The following is a 23,820-nucleotide window of genomic DNA, read 5'->3' as shown; positions in this document are numbered from 1 at the left end:
AAATGTGTTTTTTTTTTTATTTTGATTCGACTAACACATCGTTTGTGTTAATTGAACTGGGTCCTATTTTACACAAGGTCGGCCAGGGTGTCCTCGGCTCACCGCGCACCAGCGACCCCTGTAGTCTGGCAGGGCGCCTGCGGGTTTGCCTGTAAGCTGCCCGAGAGCTGCGTTGTCCTCCGACGCGGTAGCTCTGTGGCGACTGCACAGTGAGTCTGCAGAGTGTAAAGAAGCGGTCGGCTGACGGCACACGCTTCGGAGGACAGCGTGTGTTCGTCTTCGCCGCTCCCGAGTCAGCACAGGGGTGGTAGCGGTGAGCTGCGTTCAGACGGCAGTGTTTTACAAGACAGCCACCTACAGTGGTGCCAGATTACTTCACTGCGCAAAAAACTCACTAGCTTTCAAATGATTTGGGACTGAGATGTAATTACAAGAGTGGCTGTGAAACAAGGTTAGCGCTAATCCCTGATAAAGAAATACACACACTTGTACTGGAAATGAATATAAGGTAAATGTGATATTTCATTTCAAAACAGTAGGAGATACCAGAAGCAGATGATGCAAGGCGCAGGGGGCCCAGGGGATGAACTGGGATAAGCCTGGCTGTCTGCATGATGAAACCAACCACAGCCACTTGAATGCAATTTAATAAGAAGGATTTCAGCAACTGGATGTCTATTTCTCAGTGAACAGATAACAGGCCACAAGGAGGCAATGTCTCTCCAACATAGGGAAGAATAAAAATGTGCAGAGCGCCAATGATTGTCTCTTCGGCTCATTCAGGCACAGACACATGAGCCACGATGGGAAAGAGGTCATTCAAGCACAGACACATGAGCCACGATGGGAAAGAGGTCATTCAAGCACAGACACATGAGCCACGATGGGAAAGAGGTCATTCAAGCACAGACACATGAGCCACGATGGGAAAGAGGTCATTCAAGCACAGACACATGAGTCACGATGGGAAAGAGGTCATTCAAGCACAGACACATGAGCCACGATGGGAAAGAGGTCATTCAAGCACAGACACATGAGCCACGATGGGAAAGAGGTCATTCAAGCACAGACACATGAGCCACGATGGGAAAGAGGTCATTCAAGCACAGACACATGAGCCACGATGGGAAAGAGGTCATTCAAGCGCAGACACATGAGCCACGATGGGAAAGAGGTCATTCAAGCACAGACACATGAGCCACGATGGGAAAGAGGTCATTCAAGCACAGACACATGAGCCACGATGGGAAAGAGGTCATTCAAGCACAGACACATGAGCCACGATGGGAAAGAGGTCATTCAAGCACAGACACATGAGCCACGATGGGAAAGAGGTCATTCAAGCACAGACACATGAGCCACGATGGGAAAGAGGTCATTCAAGCACAGACACATGAGCCACGATGGGAAAGAGGTCATTCCTACTGCAGTTGTTATTTGCACAACTCCCAATCGCTAATCCCAGATTTCCCGAAGGTTTTCCAGGATCACCCTCCTGTGGGCGGGGATCCTCACTCCAGCTTCCAGCAAATCCTCTTCAGTGATGTCACTGCAAACAAAACAGGAAACGATTCCGTTAGATCAGGCACTCCCAGTAGCACCCTGCTCAGAGTCACTCGGATAGTCTTCTTTTCAGCAGAAGTTGTGGTTTCCATTGAAACCCGTCCCCCCTGCTGGGCTGGGATGGAAAGCGAGTATCTTTAGGACAGGAGCCCTGTTGGCCCCAGGAGGAGACGGCCCCTCACCTGAAGTATTCCAGCTCATTCCAGCCCTTCAGGATAAGCCCCGTCTCATACCGCTGCAGTCCCAGCACCCTGAGCCACTCCCCCACTGTCCCTGGCACACCATGCACTGCCAGCACCTGCACACAGGGGGCGACAGACAACATCATGAAGCGCCGACATCAGAAATAACAGCAGCAACAGCAATGATACGAATACTACTACTACTACTACTACTATTATTATTATTAATAATAATAATAATAATAATAATAATAATAATAATAATAATAATAATAATAATAGTTAAAGGATTTAATCAATTATGAATGTTGCATTATCAGCTTTATTCGTTAAAAAACTAATTGTGAACCTATTAATCTAATTAGGTAACAAAAAGGGTATTTTAGAGCTTCATGTTAATGGAAAAGCGTTTGACTGTTTCACTGTCAGCTATCAGTACAGTATCGTTCGCACGCTCTGATGAACCACCTAAAATGAAACGTCAAGATTAAAGGCCCTACAATAACAGTAACAATGTTTCTGTCAGTACCTCTCGCTGTGCTGGGTGGGGTTCCCAGCAGCCTCCTCGACTCCACACATCAGAGAAGGCAGGGACTCCATACACCGGACCCCGCCCCCGCCCCCTGGGGACTGAATACTCGCTTCCGATTGGCTGGAAGTCCACTTCGCTGAGTGATTTGGCGATCTGGAGCGCGGTGAGGGAGTGGTCTCCCGCGTTGCCTCCAAACTGAGGTTCCACGATCCAGGGGGCAGCCTCGGCTCGGGAGCGCCTCGGAGGCAGGGCCTTGACTTGGGCCTTATAGAAAAGGGGCGTGTCCTTATTCAGCTTGTGCGGGTCCTTATAGAATGAAGACTGGTCTTCATACACACCAGCATGTTTCATATAGTAGTTCTGCTGGTCCCTATTCGGAGAGGGCAGATCCTTACACAAAGAGGCTTTGTACTGTAAGGACTGGTCGCTATACAGGCTAGTCTCTGGGGTTGCCCTGGGCTGGGCTGTGCTCACTGGGGCTCGGTCCTTGGCAGGGAAGAGCTGGTAGGAGGAGCCGGGCTGCGATGTGCATTCTCGGGGGCTCCGGTAGTGTGGGGGGTACCCCGGGATTTCAATTTCAGCAAAGTTGGCTCTGCGAGGGGATTTGCTGTCCTGGGTCAGCAGTTTGGGGTGCAGTGTGGGGTCTTTGCGCCACACTGGCTGGGATTCACTGGCTGGTGGAGCTCGCCCCCCCTCTGGGGGCCCCTTCTGTGGCGGGACGACCGCCTCGAATATGAAGTAGGCAGGGTTGGTGTAGCTGCTGGGGGTTTCAGAGGAGACAGGAGCGCTGTAGAAACAAGAAACAAGGAAAGAGTTACCGCTGTGATAGCGCAGAGCACTGGGGCTGGAGCTGTGAGTACTAAGCATTTAAAAACTACATTGTGGTCTGCCATCACAATTCTACCTTCAAATATTATTTATAAAGCTATCCACAGCGATCCCTATACTGCACCTTCAGAAAGCAATATAAGCATGCCTGTTCATTGCTGTGAACCTTGTGAACATTCATTTTGTAGTATTAGACATTCAAAAGCTGTCCACAAATTTACCCAAGCTTTACCACCCCCTTGTGGTCACAAGGAGGTACTGAAGCAAAACTGCTTTCAAACCAGGAGCCTTTGATTCTAACGGAACATCACATACATGGAAAACAATTGTGACAATGTACTCCTGTCAGCGTGTAGGGCAATACCGCGCACCTCACCTTGCACCATGGCTGAGGGGTGTCCGGGGAGACAGCCCGCCTCTCATCTCCCCATTCTCATCCTTCTCAAGGCAGAAGCACTCTGCAGGAGACGAGCATTCAGAGAGGCAAAGAGGCGAAAAATAGAGCACATGAAAACACTTTAACAATAGCTACATAGACAGCTGTTGCAATCAGACTGATACCAGCAGTGAAACTAAAAGAAAACAGACCACACTGCCTCTCAGTCACTCCTCTCTAATCCCCATAGCCACACTGCCTATCAGCTCTAATCAATTTCAAATGCATGTACACTGTAGTGTCTTGACGTGACTCATCCGAGGCAAGGAAGTCTTAACCATAGCATCACCCCTGTGGTCTGCCCGGCATGTCATTGACTCAGGATGCATCTGCTTCAATATGGAAGTTTGAAAACAGCAACTTCAAAAAGAGGAACCTTCTGAAAGGATCTGCATTCTGCAAACAGCACAGCCCCAATGAGGTGGGCCTCTGAGTGACTGGGATTACCATAGATCCTCTCTCTCGTTCCGCGCCGGTCCTTCGGCACGCAAACACGGATACGCCCGCGTATGGAGCCCATCTCCTCGGCACGGTGAGTCAGGAACATCTCGAACTGCTGGGCAGTGCTGCCGATGAGGGAACGCAGCGCAATGCAGCACTCACCTGCAGGTGGAGACAGAGCCGAGGCGTACAGCATTGACACACAGCTCTATAATGCCTTGCAAATGTACACATGGAATATCATTGGAATGGCATCTGAATAGCTGATAGATTCTAGTCCAGACATTTACAATCCATTCCAATGCAGCAGAAATTCATCTAACAGCTGTGACCGGATCTGTAAGAAGTTGGGAGTTAAGCTGTAAATAAGTATTGTTAAATTGAATAGCAACCCCAGGATTCGTTTTCTATTACCATGGTATGGAATGACAAGGCTGATAATAACTGCACTGACCGTATGACTCGTATCCATCGCAGGACTTGACAGAGAGAAGCATGTGCTGATCCCGGAGGTATTCCATGTCAGGCAGGATCGGGGTGAGCTGAAGAGAGGGGGTGTAATATAATCATTGCACTGCACCACCAGAGCCACACTGACACAGTGCTGCACGCACAGATCTGTGCTCACCTTGGGCAGCTGTTTGGCTGACCAGCCCAGCTTCAGGAATCCGGTCACCTCACAGCTCTGAGCATCATTCTCACTCGACCTCCTGAACTCTGTACAGGGCACAGGACAGCAGCAATACCTCCATCAGATCCAGGGGGCGTAAGAGAGGGTCACAGCAGAAACATACTGTGTGATGCCCTGATCTGGATTCTCAGAGATCTTTACACCGAATCATCAGCCGCACAATTAACTAAGTTACTAAGTTCTTGTAAGTAGTTTTAAGTTGTTGTTTGTTTTAGAATTACAATTGATATGATTTTACAAATGCATCCTTTAAACCCACACAAACAGTATCTCATTGTTGTTGTAATGGCAACCAAACAGCGCCCCCTACCTTCCAGGCAGGATGAGTGGAACTCAATAAAGAACTTGGATTTGCTAGCGGTCTTCACAATGGCTTCAATCCCCTCCAGCTCAATGCAGGCTCGCTCCACACTCAAACCCGGGTCTGCACAGGAAGAGAGAGGACAAATGGGACCCCTGACTGGCTAAGACTGTAAAGGACAGCCTCACCTGCAGGGGGCAGATGATATCTCTAGGGTTTCTTTCCAGTGCACTTGTGAAAACGTTTGTCTACTTGACTTAAAGGCCGTCTGCCTAAGAGTTTAAACTGTATGCTGCCAAATAGGGCACTGTCTACTCAGCTCTACAGACTGGGGAATGGGGGGCGTGGCCTCACCTTTCTTCGAGATGAATTGTGATGTCACTCCGACCTGGAATGAGGCAAAGACAGGGGAGTGGTCGCTGGTGGTGATGTCATCAGTGCAGCCTGAAGAACAGGAGAAAAGTTCCAGAGGGTATGAAATGGAACCCATTGCAGCCCATTGGGTCACGTTGATTTGATATTGTATTGGTATTACATCATAGGAAATAAACAATAAAAGTTAGCATTAGGACTTCTTTTAAGGACAGTCTTGAATGCATTTTGAATGTGTTTGCTGTGTTTCTTTTCAACTATTGTTCATGAGGGGAACATCTTATATGGCCGTGAAATTCTTCAAAACGTGACTTTGATCTGATGACCTGGACAGCTTGTCCTGAGCTAGGTCCATGCCATCATCACTTCCTGGTTTGCTGAAATCATGTAAACGTGTGTGGCAAAGTGCCCCGCCCCTGTGTGCATTTGTGTGATCTGTGTTGTATGTTGCGTGCGTGTGTGTGTTAAATGTCGGTGTATAGATTGGTACACGGGATATAAACGGGTCTGTGTTTCACGTGTATTTAAAAAGTGTAGATTTGTATTTAGGCACGAGGAGAGCACAAATCACTTCACGTGCTGGTTAAATGTAATATGTGAGCACGGGGTTGCACAGAATTAATTCACGTGCTGGGATTCAAGTGAATAATTAATTAGTAATTGAATCCCAGCACAATAGTATATATAGACGCACATTTCTTGCACTCAGGGTTGGGTGTTCGGAAGAGGAGAACGGGTGAGAGAGAGGAGAGTTAAAATCATTAGAAGTAAATATAATAGTTGTTTGTTCTCACCGTGTTTGTTTGTCTCCGTGCACCGTTTGTTTAGTGTTAGTCCGTTTTGTCTGTCTCTTTATTTTGGCGCAAGTGCCGTGTCCTGTTTTGTGTACCGTTTAAAACCTTTTTATTTGTTAATAAACGCTGAGTGCAGCCATTGCACTCAGCTCATCACAACCACTGTCTCTGTATTCCTTCCTGCTTCTGGTCTGACGCCACCCACTCTGGCCGTCTTTGTGACACGTGGTGTCAGAAGTGGGATAGCCGCGCCTCCAAGCGTCAGACCAGGAGGGGTCTGGATTTAAAAAAAAAAAAAAAAAAAAAAAAAAGGGGATTACAAATATTGTTTTGGGGGAAAAAAAAAAAAAGAGAGTCAATGGCAGAAGACGCCATCAAACTGCGGGGCTGGTTCCTGGAGAATGCTGTGCTGGAGGCCCAGTCTCTGCCCATGGTCGTCCGGGCTCTGTGGATGATGGACTGTGAGAGATGGGAGGCATATCAGGAGGAACACACCCCAAACACCTTGGAGGAAGGTGTGGAGTTTGTCCTCAGCTACCTGGAGGCAACCATAAATGGAACAGCAGCCCAGGTAGCAGGACCACCAGCAGAGGAGTACCTGCTGTCCCCATCTCCACCAGCAGAGGGTGAGTACCTGCTGTCCCCATCTCCACCAGCAGAGGGTGAATGCCTGCTGGTTTTGCCTCCACAGCCCGAGCGGGAGGAGCCTGAGCGTCCACAGCCCGAGCGGGAGGAGCCTGAGCGTCCACAGCCCAAATGGGAGGAGCCTGAGCGTCCACAGCCCAAATGGGAGGAGCCTGAGCGTCCACAGCCCAAATGGGAGGAGCCTGAGCGTCCACAGCCCAAACGGGAGGAGCCTGAGCGTCCACAGCCCAAGCGGAAGGAGCCCGAACGTCCTACGCCTGAGTGGGAGGAGCCCGAACGTCCTACGCCTGAGTGGGAGTAGCCCGAACGTCCTACGCCTGAGTGGGAGGAGCCCGAACGTCCTACGCCTGAGTGGGAGGAGCCCGAACGTCCTACGCCTGAGTGGGAGGAGCCCGAACGTCCTACGCCTGAGTGGGAGGAGCCCGAACGTCCTACGCCTGAGTGGGAGGAGCCCGAACGTCCTACGCCTGAGTGGGGGGAGCCCGAACGTCCACAGCCCAAGAGGGGGGAGTCGGTGCGTCCACAGCCCAAAAGGGAGGAGTCGGTGCGTCCACAGCCCAAAAGGGAGGAGTCGGTGCGTCCACAGCCCAAAAGGGAGGAGTCGGTGCGTCCACAGCCCAAAAGGGAGGAGTCGGTGCGTCCACAGCCCAAAGGGAGGCAAGTCGGGGCTTCCACAGCTCTGGGACCCAAGCCACCAGCAGAGGGGAAATGCCTGCTGGTTCAGCCCCAAGAGCCGGAAGGGGAGGGGTTACAGGCTCAACCCCCTGAAAATTTTTTGGGGGGAGAAGGGCAGGATGCTGGTGTCCCCCAGCAGCCTCTCGCTATGCTGCTGAAGGCAGCACGGCGCGCACATGCCCAGCCGCCACAGCAGAGGGAGCCAGCACCGCCAGGAGCAGAGGAGCTGGAGCTGCCTCTGCCTCCACCACCGCCAGGAGCAGAGGAGCTGGAGCTGCCTCTGCCTCCACCACCGCCAGGAGCAGAGGAGCTGGAGCTACCTCTGTTTCCGCCACCACCACCGCAAGGAGCAGAGGAGCAGGAGCTGCCTCTGCCTCCACCACCTCCAGGAGCAGAGGAGCAGGAGCTGCCTCTGCCTCCGCCACCACCACCGCAAGGAGCAGAGGAGCTGGATCTGCCTCTGCCTCCACCACCGCCAGGAGCAGAGGAGCTGGAGCTGCCTCTGCCTCCACCACCGCCAGGAGCAGAGGAGCTGGAGCTGCCTCTGCCTCCACCACCGCCCGGAGCAGAGGAGCAGGAGCTGCCTCTGCTGCCCGTACCTCCGCAGGGAGTACGGTGGCCGGAGCCCCAGAAAGGGGAGCTGCCGGCCACGAAGAAGGGGGAGGAGGTCTGGAGACCACTTTCCCCAGCAGCAGTTTCGCTGCAGGAGTTCTTGTGGCCGGAGCCCCACAGGAGGGAGCTGCCGGCTACGAAGAAGGGGGAGGTCGGGGGACCACCTGCCCCCGCAGCTTTTTCGCTGCAGGACGGGACCAACAGGCTGTCAGCCGTGCCACTACCGGCAGGGGTGCTGACAGCATTGCCAGCCAAGGGCCCACTGAAGCCTCCCTTCCCAGCCCGAGACTTTGTTCTGGACTGCTGGGTTTTTAAGGGGGGAGGTGGCCGTTGAGGCCATGTGTGCTGCGCACAAGGGGGGGTATATGTGGCAAAGTGCCCCGCCCCTGTGTGCATTTGTGTGATCTGTGTTGTATGTTGCGTGCGTGTGTGTGTTAAATGTCGGTGTATAGATTGGTACACGGGATATAAACGGGTCTGTGTTTCACGTGTATTTAAAAAGTGTAGATTTGTATTTAGGCACGAGGAGAGCACAAATCACTTCACGTGCTGGTTAAATGTAATATGTGAGCACGGGGTTGCACAGAATTAATTCACGTGCTGGGATTCAAGTGAATAATTAATTAGTAATTGAATCCCAGCACAATAGTATATATAGACGCACATTTCTTGCACTCAGGGTTGGGTGTTCGGAAGAGGAGAACGGGTGAGAGAGAGGAGAGTTAAAATCATTAGAAGTAAATATAATAGTTGTTTGTTCTCACCGTGTTTGTTTGTCTCCGTGCACCGTTTGTTTAGTGTTAGTCCGTTTTGTCTGTCTCTTTATTTTGGCGCAAGTGCCGTGTCCTGTTTTGTGTACCGTTTAAAACCTTTTTATTTGTTAATAAACGCTGAGTGCAGCCATTGCACTCAGCTCATCACAACCACTGTCTCTGTATTCCTTCCTGCTTCTGGTCTGACGCCACCCACTCTGGCCGTCTTTGTGACAACGTGTCATTTCCAATCACTGTGTCTGCTTCTGGGAATATCTGAGCAAGCGTGATTCTCTATCAACAAGAATACAAGCACAATGATTTCTCTTTCTCATGACCTGGCTCTTGCGTTAGCGACTCGGCACAGACTTACCGTAGGAGGTGCAGACGAGGTGTGTCTCCGGGTAGGACTTCCAGAGCACGCGGTCACACCACGAGGGGACGTTGATCCGCACCTTCAGACAGAGACAACGGAAAGAGACGCACGTTACTGTCCAGCTGCTGTCCACCTGAAAGCACTTCTAACACGTTTTATAAATCTCAGATGTATTATACACTGCGGGGTGTGCACATATTTCAAATGCTTAATCATTCACTTCCTGTGTTGTAGGTCAGTTAACTCTCTAATGGCCTGGCTTCAATCAGCCCATGTGACCTACAGCCTACAAAGAGACTGGGTACCAGAAAGCAGCCTTGTGTTTTTTTTATTATGAGCATTATATTATGACAGATAAAAAAGAAAAGAAAAGCAACAAACGAGGAACCAATGGCTACGCTTATCAAACTTGCAGTAGTAAGACATATGGAAGTGGATGTTTTACTTCACTTCTTTGAATTGTAGGAGTATAGCTGATGTTTTCTTTCTCAAAGTATATCAAAGCACTCTGAGGAGTGTTGGGAAATATAACGGTGCCCACAATATATCATGATACCAAAAAGTTACAACACCATTGACTGAGCCACGATACTACAGTGGAGACAGTACTACCATGAACTGACAGAAGTATTGCGTGGGGTAGTTTCTGAGCAAAAGCACCTGGAGTTTTGCGTCTCAATGCGCCTCAAGGTTTGTAATACAGAATGAAATGTGTGCGTCTTGTAATTTGTGATCACTGTGTAGGGGCCTCACCCCAGTGGTCTTGTATTTCTGCCACAGGTAACAGTCCCGGGACCCCCTCTCGTAACGGTAGGTGGGCGGGAATGCGATTTCCTCTTCATCTGCAGAAAGAGAAAACCGAATTAACCGGGGGTGCTGCTCACTCCCATTCAGAAGTATTGAAAGGGATTTACTGGCTGGTCAGAGCAGAGGATGGCAGTAAATCCACTTTGTCTGGTGTTATTTGACATGCACTAGAATAAAGACAGTCTGCAAGCCTCACAACGGTGCAAAGGAACACAAGGCATCATCACTTCTAACTCATTTGGTTGGATTTCTTTATGTAGACCTGTAACACTTTACCTTGGTTAACTCCCTGCTGTTTACCAAGCTTTTATCCACTGAACAAAGACTACCACCATTTAACAGGGTTTTTACAAAGCCAGAGAGAGAAGGGGAAGGAGAGTCACAGTGCGAGAGGAAGAGGAAGAGGGCGCTCCACTCACTGAAGTGCAGGAAGGCCTTCCTCTTGTCGCGCTCGCGGGTCAGCTGGTCAGCACACATCAGCTCTTCGAACTCCCGCTTGGTGACGTGTCTCAGGATCTCCTGCAGGGGGCGACACAGCGTCTCAGAGTTAGAGGAGTGTGGCGCTGGGTCTAGACAGACAGACAGACAGGGGTGTACCTCCACGTCCAGGTCCAGCCGGTAGTTGAGGTCACCACACCAGAAGAGGTGAGTGAAGCGCAGGCTGATGTCAAAGGCACTCAGCTGCTTGTCCCCCAGAGACAGGAGACGCAAGATGTCCTGGTAGTTCTGGTTCCGCCTGCAGGTTTGGAAAACCACAGAACTATTCATCAAACAAACAGACAGAAACCTTGTGAAGGGGTGTCGCTACCTGAAACAGGCAGCCTCTAACAGAATAACATTCATTTGAATGTATATTCCACATATCTTACGCTAATAATACATGGAGTTCATCCATAATACAGGTAGTTTGTGTCGTAATACTAAAGGAACACTATAACGCCTTCATCAATGTCTCAACAGCCTGGGCAGCCAGGGGCTTCTCGTCAAGCTTGTGTTATTATCCTTTTAGAGGTCAGTTTTGTCGTTTTTACCTGATTGTCTTGTCACTGCCAGAGGTGAGGTGGCAGTTGACGAAGCCAAAGGAGGTCCCGTTGAAGAGGAAGGAGACACCGACTGCTCCCTTATTCCCTGAAACACACGCGGCAGCAGCTTGTTGAGAACCATTATCCTGGGATGATGAGTCTACAGCAATGTCAAACCTATCTGACACACAAATTATACCAACTGACCCAGGGCCAGCAACAGAAAGTACAGTGTCCTTAACCCAGAACGACGTCCACAATGAAAAAACTCAATTCCACTTTGTAACAAATATGATACCCGTTTTAACACACACACGCACACACACACATACACACACACACTCACACACACACTCACACTCACACACACACGCACACACACACACACACTCACACACACACTCACACTCACACTCACACACACACACACGCTGCCACACTCTCTCCCATACCCAGCGTGTTGCCCAGGCCAGTCTTCACACTCGAGGTGCCCACATGGCTGATGCGGTGCTCATGTTCCGGCTTCACCAGCACCGCCAGTTTGATATTCCACAGAGTCTGCAGCGCCACCTGCAGGAGGGACACGGACATGCAGGCCGTCACAGCAGAGACTGGCACTCTGCAGGAAAGACCCTTTCCAGTACCAGTCGGCAGCATTCTGCCAATAAAAATCAATTTCTCCGGATGGAAAACCCTCCCCCACTACAGCATATAACACCTTTGGGTCCCAGTGAATTTTGGAGATGCCAATGGTTGGGTTGTTAGATGGTGTTCTCTTGACCCTCTATCAAGGTGTGAAACAGACCTTCGTTGATTGCATGCCCAGTAGGCTGTTTTGAAGTCATGCTGAATCTGGTGAACTACAAAAGGTCAGCTTGACCGCTCTGCTTTACACACTGTACAGCCCCCTTGTGCGGAACGCTGCTGACCAGTTTGAAGTCGATGTCAGTGATGCTCCGCAGCGCCCCCCTCAGGTGCTCGGCCCACTCACGCTCGCCCAGCGTGTTCTCCTGCGTCCCGATGGCATAGACGTCGTGGGGCAGCGCCGCTGTGGTCTCGTCCTGCACCCGCCCCAGACCAGTCGAGGTGAGCCAGGAGGTCAGGCCTTGGGGAGGAGGGGCATTGCCTGAGGCGGGGGAGAGAGAGAGAGGAGAGGAAACATTAGTATATATTTTTTAAGCATTTTAAGATAGGTTTGGTCACACATGAGGGACACAGAAGCACATATAATAAGACTTTATGTAAAGGGGCTGTTCTGAATGAATTTAGCGCAGATTTGGTCTGTAATTGATTTTGACCGAGACCCCAGGGTCCTCTGCTCTTCCTGGAAGCAGAGCCCCATCCCCAGGGTTACCCATGTTCCAGGTGCCCACGAAGACGGAGATGACATCGGGCTCGTCCTGCTTGGAGTGCCTCATCTTCATGAGCTGGAGCAGCTGGCAGAACGCCTCCCTCTTCTGCAGAGAGACCGAGAGCACAGGCATTGGAATCATCACTTACTGAACCAGAGCCATCGCGAGCAGGGATCCGGTGTGGTCTTGCAATGGCGCTCTGCCCGCCAGAAGAAAGATACGGGTTCAAGGATTTCTTGGTTCTAAAAACCAAGCACACCATGCATTTGAGATGTAGGGCAGTGAGATGAAAAGAATGTGCTGTAATTGACCATTCTGAAAAGGGAAAGGATCTAGTTTTCAGTGTTGCTGTTGTGTAGTCCCGTACTCACCCGGGCGTTTTCAAACATGACCTCTCTCTGCTGGTTCTTCTGGGAGTCCAGGACTATCCGGAGCCGGTTCTGAGCGCTCCGGTACTTCACCAGCTGTAGGACTGAGCAGAGAGAGAGAGGGAGGGAGAACGAGAGGGAGAGAGAGGGAGTGAGACGGATTACAGATAACAAGAAGGAGAATGTGTTTTAATAATAATAATAAACGCGCGCTCACTCTTGTCGTGCGAGACGCATTCCTCGTGTGAGGCCCCGGGTCTCTTATCGAAGATCAGCCTCCCGCCGTCCACATCGATATGCAGAGCCAGCCTGCCAGCACGAGCCACCTTCACCTGGACAGACAGACAGACAGAGTGACACACCTTCCCCAGACAGACTGACCTGATCAAAGCATTCAAACAGGTAGAAAGATCACCTGGAAGGTGTGAACAGGCGTGACTCTGGCGTTTCTGCGAGCGATGGGGGCGGTCCCAGTGGGCGGGGCTGGCGGCACTGTCAGGCTGTGATTGGACACTGCCTCCTGTAGGGCTTTCAGCACCTGACCAAGAAAACGGACAAGTGAGAGAATGCCATCACCCACAGTTAGGAGCCCTCTCTTCAAACTGGATTGCTGGTTTGTTAAATTTCGTTTGTTTCTTTATTCCTTTTTTTATCCCAGTACCTTTCTCTCCAGTGAGGACAGCAGGCTGTTCAGGGAGGAGATCTTAGTGATGAGGCTCCCCAAATCTGAGTCTCCCCCTCCTGGCACACCCTGTGAGGGGAGTGGAGAGAGGTTAGAGAAAGCGCATGACAGGTCCACGTGGTTAATCGTTTCTAACACAAGCTGTATTCCGCATGTGCCCACTACAGGGCACACATTTTGCCAGAGGGGCTTTTTTCCACAGATACAGATACAGATTTTATGAAGAGCAAATTAAATAGAGGATATTACTACTACTACTTCAAAAGGTGGTGTCCTACCTGTGTCTTAGCCAAGGTCAGGGACGGGCTTGGGTCGTCAAACACTTTGGCCAGGGTCTCCAGACTGGACAGGGTTAGGTCAATCTCACTGAGGGCAGGGAGCAGGAACCAGGAGAAACAACAGTGTGTTTAGTACAAGAGTACCTTGACAAGAGCAACAAACATCTGTTTGGCATAACCGTGTCTCTCAAGCTCTAGATTTTTAAAGATGACCTGGTTAGCTGGTCAAGAACACTCATTGTATTTGTATTTCTCTATCAGATTCCCTAGATGTGTTTACAGCCTCATGTAACACACACGCTGCCCTCTGCCACTCTGTATATAGAGATACACTGTGGTCTCTGATCCAGCAACGTGTTGGTATAGACTCACACTGTGCCTCTAGCTCTGTGTTGTTACCTGTGCAGCCCCCCGCAGGCAGCCCCCAGAGCCTTGCTGAAGTGCTGCAGGTTCGAGTTGCCGTTCCTCACTCCCTCCAGGTCCAGGTGTAGCTGGGTGCGCAGGTACTCACTCGCCAAGCCAATCAGATCACTCGCCCCACTGTAATTACAGGGGCACAGCAGCCAATCAGAACCATCTGCAGTGCTGGATCTCCCAGCAGCCTTTGTAAGGTTTTAATTGTATGGTCATCGGAAGGGTATTTGCAATCCAGTCAAAACTCTGAACATTACACCAATGTTATTTTGTTTAAAATGCTTTACAAAAAACGATTTTAATAGAAGAACGGGGTCACGTGGAAGCTGTGCTTTTCTCCTGGGCACACCAGGTGGCACAGCATTCTAGTAACTGGGGAATCAAAGCAGTTGGGGGTCTGTCTCAAACCAGCATGTACCTGGGGGGGCCCATCTCCTGCAACCTCTGTTGGAGGAGGAGGGGGATGGAGGTCTGTGCAGGGTGCGGGGGTGAGGGAGAAGATTCCCCTGCACCAGCACTGCTGGGACTGGCCTGCACTGCACTCTGGGACCAGACTGGACCGGGTCTCTCATCCTCGCCATCTGGGGAAACACAACGATCTCTCAAACGCAAATCCTTCATCTTGTTTCATTTGAATGCTTTTCAAACGTTATGATGCTATCACTTTTTTTAAAAGTACCTTTCAGATGGATGCTATTAGCAAAGAGGTGAGAAAGACACCAGGAAGAGCAGTAGAAAGAACCACTTTCACAGCTAAAGTCTTGTATTCATCTTGCAAACATCATTGCTCAAGAAAATCTCCATTGCAATTGCTATATCTCTCCCAACTGCAAAACGAGTGGGCTGTTTCAAGCGGATCATTTTACACATTAACTGAAATTTGGTATTCGTGAAACACACATTTCAAACTGTATTTAATTCTCCAAAGAGCTCTCAGCCAGCGCCCCTCCCTTACCTGAGCCGTCATCTCCGGGCTCGATGTCGTTCCCCACGGGGTACAGCAGAGGGATCACCAGGCCCTTGCGGGGCTGCTGGTAACTCTGAACCAGGTCCGCCAGCGTCCTGAAACAGTTCACCTGCACCCTCTGCGTCGTCTGCAGAGAAGAAGACAGAACACAGCTCTCAGACTGGCTGCTTCTGATTGCATCGGGAGGGAGCATTTTGTGAACAAGATTAAAGTAAAAGCAGTGGCCGCTGCATCTTTTTATGGGGGGGGGGGGGAACACACTGTAAAATTCTAAAACAATTAACTACTCACAAGCCCCTTAGTTAAATGAGTTGGTAAATTTTTGAGTGCGTTTTTACTATCTGAAAAAAAAATCACTCTGATGACGTTTTGGAGTATATCTGGTCCAAATGAGATAAATCAAGTAAAAAGGCTATTTCCAAATAAGACTTGCAGCCATATTTCATTTTTTTTTCCAAATTAGCACCGCATTTATTAGTAATAGAAAAGGTCACTTCTAATGTTACAAAACTAGTAAACAAAAACGTTTTCTTCTGGTTTATTTCTACCTTCTTGTCAGAATTAGCATATAAAAATAATAATAATAATTTGCTCTAGTGTAAAAGCCTGACTGCCCCATATCAAAATAAAATAAACACCAGCTCCCCCCACATCCTGATCCAGATAGCAGCCATGCTGAGCGAACCAGCGTGCTACAGAAATCACTAACCCACTTTAAAGACCATGAGAGCTTCCCTCTCGGTGCCCTGCGGTCGACAGCCTCTACAGAAATGTCTATCTGTTGACTGCAGATTTTTTCTCAGCACGGTTCTATTAATTCTCCTGGTTTATGCAAACAGGACTAAATAAAGCCAGAACACAAATAATCATAAGCAGAATCGCGGCTAGCAGAGCAGATGTACCATTCCTTGAACTTACAGAAGTCCCCTAATGAAAATTTACCACAGTGAATTTGCATGCTAACTTGGCACTGTACTTTGCTTTTAACTACGTTTTTTCGCACCATACTTACACCATTTGCTGTAAGTTTGCAAACTGACCAATTTAAATATAGAATTAAAGTGCCAAGTTAATTAATTAATGTAACACACACAAGCAGATTATCTGAGCACAGTAATGGGATGGAGGTGCTTGGACTGGAACAGCCTGATCAAGTTCCTATCATCAATTGAAGCAGATTTGCTTGGACCCTCATCAGCTTTCCGGAATTATCACAATGTGTCCAGCCAGCCAACTGACAGACGCATTTTATAAATCCTAGCTGGACGTGCCCTGAAATGAAGGCTTTGTTGGGTCTTTGTACCTTGTACTGTACAGGGTGTGCCCTAGTTTAATCACCATGTAAGTGTTCTAGACTGGTGTTCATTTCTAGAACATATGGGTTCTTTTAGAACAGTCTGGAACAAAAAATATTAAACTTTATTTAATGCATTTAAACAGGCTATATATCTTTAAATCGTTCCTAAAACTTTGTGAGCAGGGCTCAGTACTGAAAATATGTTTAATATCATGAACTATACACCTAAGAAGCAAATCACACCCATTTCACCATCACAAACAGTAACAGAATCTGACTGATTGACTACACCACTGTTTAATTCTCACTACATTGTATTAAAACATATATAAAATGAGCTGTCGCTATAGTCGTCACAATCACTAACCCGGTAAGACATTGTAAAGCCGACTTTGTGCACTGGCCTCATAATGAAGCCCAGTCTACTTTTATGGTGTTTTTTTTTTTTTTTTAATTCCTCTAGTTTTCATTAGCAAGACCTGCAGCTCATTAAAGAGACAGCCCTTGATGCTTACACACAGTTTGCATTACGCATTCCCCATTCCAGTATCCACCCTGTAGTTTGACATTGTTATGATGTCCTGAAAGATGCACTGCAAGGGGAGTTGTGAATCATATAATGGGAGTCCATTAGCGATGTCCCCCGGTGTTAAGATATTAGCCCTTTCACTGAGCAGTGCTGCTCCCAGCTGGATGAATAGGAAAATGTTTTGCTTTTTGTTAATGTTTTGCTTTTTGTTTTGTTTGCATGCGTAGCTGTCTAATTATTACACTCTGGAAGACAGCAAGACAACCGTGTGCGTGCGTGCGTGCGTGCGTGTGATAGAGAGAGAGAGAGACAGAGAGAGAGTAGGTGGCGCACTCACCTGCACAGCCAGTAAGCCTTCCTCATCAGGCAGGATTCGATAGGTGTGAACATGGCACTGAAACCTGGAGAGAGAGAGAGAGAGAGAGAGAGAGAGAGAGAGAGAGAGAGAGAGAGAGAGAGAGAGAGAGAGAGAGAGAGAGAGAGAGAGAGAGAGAGAGAATGTGACAACAGTTTCCATTTTATTGTAGATATCTGTATATGGCTTTTATTAGTCAGTTCTTTGCATCTTTATAAATAGATAACTCTTTTATTCTTAATGAAATTTATAATTAAAGTTCAGGAGGAGGGTCAGACACCAATCTCCGCATCACCAAATTGAATCATTCAATTTACACATTAGCTAATTTAAATTGTTAGCACTATAAATACCCTCTTCACTTATCTCTCAGTTGCGTTTTGATTTCATCGTAACCCACCACCTCCCCATCTCCACCTTTCTTAATAACAGTTTTTATGTTTTATCAAATGGGGGTCTCAGCCTCGTCCAGTTGGCCAGGCAGCGAACCCTCAAACCAAGTTAGGTTTGATGCCAAATGAATGTGTATATACAGCATACTTTTCTGTTAAATCGCATACTCCGCATTCTCTACAATAAATATTTGTACTAAAACATTTTGTGATTGGTGTTTGTCCCGAACTACTGAATTTGGCTGTTGGTCAGATTTATGTTTACGGATTCCCTGCATATGATTCTGGTGAAGCCTTTAACTGCAAGGCATTCATCATGAACTCCTCTTTACAAGCATGCCCTGGACAATGCAGTCATCACATACTGTTTATCTACAAGGATTTTCAACACCCCCTGGCCCTCCCAGTAAGAAATCCCTGCCAAAACAGCTGCGTGCTTAGACAATAAAAAAAAGCAAAGGAAAAAAAGGGATTCCAAGACTAGTGCTGGCAGCGTGAGCGAGCTGCTGGACAGGGTTTGTGTGGAAAGTGTGTGTGCTGGCTGTGGCGGGCCAGAGCACTCAGTTTGGACTCTGTTTTTGTTCCTGCTGCCAAAGCAATGAGGAGGAGCTGCATTTCAAACTGCAGCTGCAGAATAGCTTGTTTTTCTGTTGGGAGTCACCCCCCAAATATGAATCCAGTTTCAGTCTTTTGGAGTTCTTTGGAGATTCATTTATTTTTGCCTGCTTGTTAAAGTAAGCTGAGGTTAATAAAAAATCAATCTTTGCATTGTACATGCATTCATTAAACATTTCTTTAAGCTAATTGTATATTTTGTTTCAATAGTAAGCATTTAAAATGTCAAAAGAATCATGTTGGAATGTATTTCCAATTGAGTTTGAATGCTTTTTGAGGCATGAATGTAACAGTAGCCTAAATTGAACTGGTAGGAAAGTCCAAACTAACAGCAATATTGGGTATTGCAATAATTTGGATCAGTATGCTTTTTGAACTGCAGAATCATGTGTATTCTCTACCGTTTTGCATGCAGTGATGCTCGAATACTTATCAAAAGATTTGTTAAAAATGTACAGTCAGTTTAAAATGAACAAAACTTTACCACAATAAAATGTGACGCAATGGCATTTCTTAGAAAAACTCATGTCTCTGTTCTACTGGTTATTGCATATTCAGGTTTATTGCATATAACTGTGACTCTGCAATTACCATAGCTAGGACCTGATTGTGTAACTAGCTCCTATAGCTACGAGGCACACTGTGCGCTACACATTCTTCTCTTGAGCCCAGTCATTTTCATCTGAAAGGATCGACAGGTGGCTTCAGTGTGCTGTGACTTTTTCAAGGACGCTCAATTAATTGGAAATAAAACAGGAACACAATCAGCATCCTCCCAGCACACTCGAATAACCTCTTTTTATTAACAGAAGGGAACTCTAGCAGAAGAGTGAGAGAACCCTGTGTTTGATACATTGGCACCTCTGTTAAACTGTGAAAGTTCTTTGAATTTCAGCTAGAGAAACCGGCACATACTGTAGATTCTACTTCTTATGATTGCACTGCAATTCATATATAATACAACATAATACTGTACTACAGCCAAATCATGAGCCACCTAATATAAAAAATAATAATCATAAAACAGTATATAATTATCAAAATAATCAGCAGCCACTGTCTAACTGTGTAACAGAGTGAGCCTGGCGCAGGGTACTCACAGCACACACACAGGAGATAAACACAGACAGAGCGAGCCTGGCGCTGGGTACTCACAGCACACACACAGGAGACAGACAGACAGAGCGAGCCTGGCGCTGGGTACTCACAGCACACACACAGGAGATAAACACAGACAGAGCGAGCCTGGCGCTGGGTACTCACAGCACACACACAGGAGATAAACACAGACAGAGCGAGCCTGGCGCTGGGTACTCACAGCACACACACAGGAGATAAACACAGACAGAGCGAGCCTGGCGCTGGGTACTCACAGCACACACACAGGAGATAAACACAGACAGAGCGAGCCTGGCGCTGGGTACTCACAGCACACACACAGGAGATAAACACAGACAGAGCGAGCCTGGCGCTGGGTACTCACAGCACACACACAGGAGATAAACACAGACAGAGCGAGCCTGGCGCTGGGTACTCACAGCACACACACAGGAGATAAACACAGACAGAGCGAGCCTGGCGCTGGGTACTCACAGCACACACACAGGAGATAAACACAGACAGAGCGAGCCTGGCGCAGGGTACTCACAGCACACACACAGGAGATAAACACAGACAGAGCGAGCCTGGCGCAGGGTACTCACAGCACACACACAGGAGATAAACACAGACAGAGCGAGCCTGGCGCTGGGTACTCACAGCACACACACAGGAGATAAACACAGACAGAGCGAGCCTGGCGCAGGGTACTCACAGCACACACACAGGAGATAAACACAGACAGAGCGAGCCTGGCGCTGGGTACTCACAGCACACACACAGGAGATAAACACAGACAGAGCGAGCCTGGCGCTGGGTACTCACAGCACACACACAGGAGATAAACACAGACAGAGCGAGCCTGACGCTGGGTACTCACAGCACACACACAGGAGACAGACAGACAGACAGAGCGAGCCTGGCGCTGGGTACTCACAGCACACACACAGGAGATAAACACAGACAGAGCGAGCCTGGCGCTGGATACTCACAGCACACACACAGGAGATAAACACAGACAGAGCGAGCCTGGCGCTGGGTACTCACAGCACACACACAGGAGATAAACACAGACAGATACTCACAGCAGGCACAGTGCGTAGGCCCCAGGCACCGACTCGCTGTCCCGCACCAGGAAGCTGCCGTCCCTCCCGGCCCGGGCGAGGTAGTCCTCGGCCTGCACCCGGCTGATATCACGATGGTACCAGGCTGCTGTCGTCATGGCCCAACCGGGCTGAACCGGGCTGAACCGGGCTGAACCAGTGTAATGCCAGATCAGGTGCAGAGAAAAAGGGTTGGCACAGTATCCAGGCAGGCAGAGGCAGTGTGTGACAATACAGATAGAGAGGTTTATAAAAAAAAAAAAATACTATTATTACTGATGCTACTACCAATACTACATTTACTGCTACAACTACTACTACTACTACTACTACTACTAATAATAATAATAATAATAATAATAATAATAATAATAATAATAATAATAATAATAATAATAGAAAATGAAATGAGAACTGGTGCAGATCCCAATGCTAGTTCAGCGTTTCTCTGTGTGCTTGATTGAGTGGAGCCGCTTCTTTAGTCCAGTGGTACAATGTAAATATTTCTGCCGCAGAAGATTATTGCTTGTCCTGCCCTCAAGGATGTGCATCAATTTTAAAAGCGGTCCCAAGGACAGTGGACGGTATTGCAGTTTGCATTTATTGCAGTTTGTATTTGTTGCAGTTTGTATTTATGTGTTAAAAGCTTTGGCTAGCAGATCAATCGCTGCTTGAAGTAAGTTCCTGTGACCATGAAGAGCGATGTAAGACCGCCTTGTTTCACTCAGCATGGTGTTGCCTCCTGGCTGGCTTCTGAACCATCACTGTGTCTCCAGAACCCTTCACAGCCCAGCCCTGCTGTGTTTATTTCGGGCTCTACAGAAGTTGGCATCCTTTTGTGTAATCAGGCGCGGCCGAGACCAGTTCTAGTTACTTTTTGTCCAAACAACAATGCAAAGAGAATATACGCAGTGTAATTGGGATGCAGGTGTAAAATAGAGACCAGACTCTGCACACAAATTAAAATCTTCACCATTGCCGAAAAGTCGGTTCCAGACTGGACAATAAAATATGCATACTAGCACTGGCAAACTCAATGAAATTAGTCTTCAGTTCCCCCGAGATTCCCATATATGGGGATTAAGACATCCCTGTTGCTTCAGTGGATCGGTCCTGTTTAAACAAAGACTCTTTAGGTTGTCCCCAGGTGAGGGCAGTCCATCTCCACAAGAGGGGTGTAAGTTTGGTTCATTGCCAGGGCACTGCCACCTCGGTCCAGGCAGACAGGGTCCTGCAGAGATGGATCCTCAAGAGCCCCTGTCTGTAGAATGAAGCACTGGCTGAATGCAGGCGCAGGGAGAAGAAGACACTTTGAGCTCAGAGAAAAATAGAAAACAGTCTGGGTTCACATCATCACTAGACCTAGCCTTGAAACTCCTCCCCCATCAGCTGTGCCCCCCCCCTTCAAACCCCAGCACTGCTCAGAGTGGCTCCTCTCTTAATTTGTATTTCATTCCTTTTTCTTACTTTCTTTCTCTTTGTGCAGTTTTGCTCTCCTCCTCTTGTGTCTTTCCTCCCCCCTTCCTTCTCTGCCTGTTCTCTTCCTGTTTTCCTTCTCAGCAGCTCCCCATATGGATGTGATCATCCCTCTTTTTAGTTTTCACATTTTCATTTGTACTTCTCTCTCTCCTCCTCTCCCCTCCCTCCCTCGCCTGCAGCAGATCTCAGGCCCAGCATTCTGCAGCTGCCTGGCTCTTCAGATCCCAAACCTCCTGACTGAGTCTTTCATGACGTTCTTCTCTGCTTTTAGTTCTACCTCTCCTTCTCACTATCTTCTCATCTTTCCCCACTTTCTTCATTGTAACTCGTGTCTCTGACTCTCTCTCTCTGTGCTTCTATGTGTTTGTATATCTGTCCCATTTTCTGTCTTTACTCCACCCCTCCTCTTTCAGGCTCTCATAGCGCTATGGTTTCTACAGGAAGTCTGGCTGTCTGCCCAGCTGTTTTAACCTTGGGGGGGTGGGGGGTGGGCAGTGCAATGAAGTCAGCAGATACCCCTCGTACCCCACCCTCCACCCTTCCCACTCACTTCCTGGGGAGCAGGCTGTGTGCAGTCCTCAGTAACGCAGCCCAAACTCACCCCCCTAACCACAGAGTCACTCCATAAAAACACAAAGCATCAAACTACAGCTGGGACCCTTTCACTCCACTGAGCATCACCGCACAGCTCACTCGATAAAATCTGAAAATAGAAAAAAACCAAATACCTTATCAAAAACGACCAGGGGCCATGCAAACCACAGCAAACACCACAATACAGTGTAAAAGCAGAGTTATGAAGCTAGTAAAGGCAGGAGGCATTTGAACTTGTGATATTGATACTGAACATCTGGCTTTCATGTTCACAGAATCATGACAGTGTCATAGGAAACATGATAGAAAGGTGACAAAACTTTGTGTCGATACTCCTGAATGATCAGCAATGATGTTTTTTATAACTCAAACAATAGCTAATCCTAAATGCGAGTCTAACCGTTTGGAAGAAAGCTTATTACCTACTGTAGCTTTCTTTTTCACATATTCTTTTAAGGGTATCTTCCAGTCTTTCATTTATATATTCCAAGCTCTCTTAAGGACTTCAAAGGTGTTTTGTTTTCTATTTTGTAACATTAACATGATTTTATCTCCTTTAAAAAAAACAGGAGTTCATTAAAGAATGAAGGAATCACTTTGAAAATACTTTAGTCTTTTATTGAATATGGTCAGATGGATTGTAAATGTATTTCTGTTTTCAAGTTTTTGATCACACTTAGACAAGAGGGCTCTGTGTTTTTTTATAAAGAGTCATGTGGTTTCAAGATCTCTCTGGAACCCTTATTTTGTGTTCTAAACCATTAGGGGTTCTGTAACTGCATCATATTTGGAACTCTTCAGAACCCAGTGAGAAAAGATTCTATTGCTGCTGCTTATCGTTTTCTTGTACAATAAAAAGCATCATTTGAATAGATGTATTAAAAACAACGCACGGGGGTTTCCCCTTGAATTGAGTGCAGAGCTTAAAAATAATTTGGCATTGCGGTCCATATCGTTCGGTCCTTGGTATTTGAATATTTTATAAATAGCTTTTCTGAGTGATACAAAATAAAATGACAGTGCTGGTCTTTCTATGGCCCGCTGGAAAATCATGAAAGACAGCCCGTTGTTTTGTCTCCCAATTACATGATCTGTCCCGTTGTTTTTTTGGTTACATGACTTGGCATCTTTCACAGACTGTTTCTTCATGAGGGGATTGCTGGAGTAAAGACCTTTGTTGACTTACTCTGTAATCCACTTACTGCTAAGCTGCCTCAGAAATAGACCTCTAGCAATAGAAACTTCATTTGGGTTCAAAATAACTCTCA

General features: G+C 47.8%; 1 protein-coding gene across 1 annotated transcript; it reads right to left on the bottom strand.

Moving 5' to 3' along the window:
* Positions 1 to 629: 629 nt before the first annotated feature.
* Positions 630 to 22,439, bottom strand: LOC117430752 (phosphatidylinositol 3,4,5-trisphosphate 5-phosphatase 2B-like). The gene is made up of 27 exons (XM_058989402.1): positions 20,462 to 22,439; positions 17,254 to 17,317; positions 15,079 to 15,217; positions 14,542 to 14,704; positions 14,109 to 14,249; positions 13,710 to 13,797; positions 13,411 to 13,500; positions 13,165 to 13,287; positions 12,967 to 13,081; positions 12,753 to 12,853; positions 12,384 to 12,486; positions 11,959 to 12,155; positions 11,482 to 11,599; positions 11,039 to 11,135; positions 10,605 to 10,743; positions 10,427 to 10,526; positions 9,954 to 10,042; positions 9,198 to 9,279; positions 5,329 to 5,418; positions 4,984 to 5,097; positions 4,611 to 4,699; positions 4,437 to 4,524; positions 3,989 to 4,144; positions 3,482 to 3,563; positions 2,275 to 3,064; positions 1,746 to 1,861; positions 630 to 1,549 (listed from the first exon to the last, which is right to left on the bottom strand). Exons 1-27 carry the CDS (start codon positions 20,596 to 20,598, stop codon positions 1,456 to 1,458), a joined length of 3,705 nt encoding a protein of 1,234 aa, XP_058845385.1. The 5' UTR covers positions 20,599 to 22,439; the 3' UTR covers positions 630 to 1,455.
* Positions 22,440 to 23,820: the final 1,381 nt, after the last annotated feature.

The sequence above is a fragment of the Acipenser ruthenus genome, chromosome 16 (genome assembly GCF_902713425.1).
Source record: "Acipenser ruthenus chromosome 16, fAciRut3.2 maternal haplotype, whole genome shotgun sequence".
Taxonomy (NCBI): domain Eukaryota; kingdom Metazoa; phylum Chordata; class Actinopteri; order Acipenseriformes; family Acipenseridae; genus Acipenser; species Acipenser ruthenus.
The sequence above is the reverse complement of the archived record's forward strand: the minus strand, read 5'-3'. Positions and strand labels throughout refer to the sequence as shown.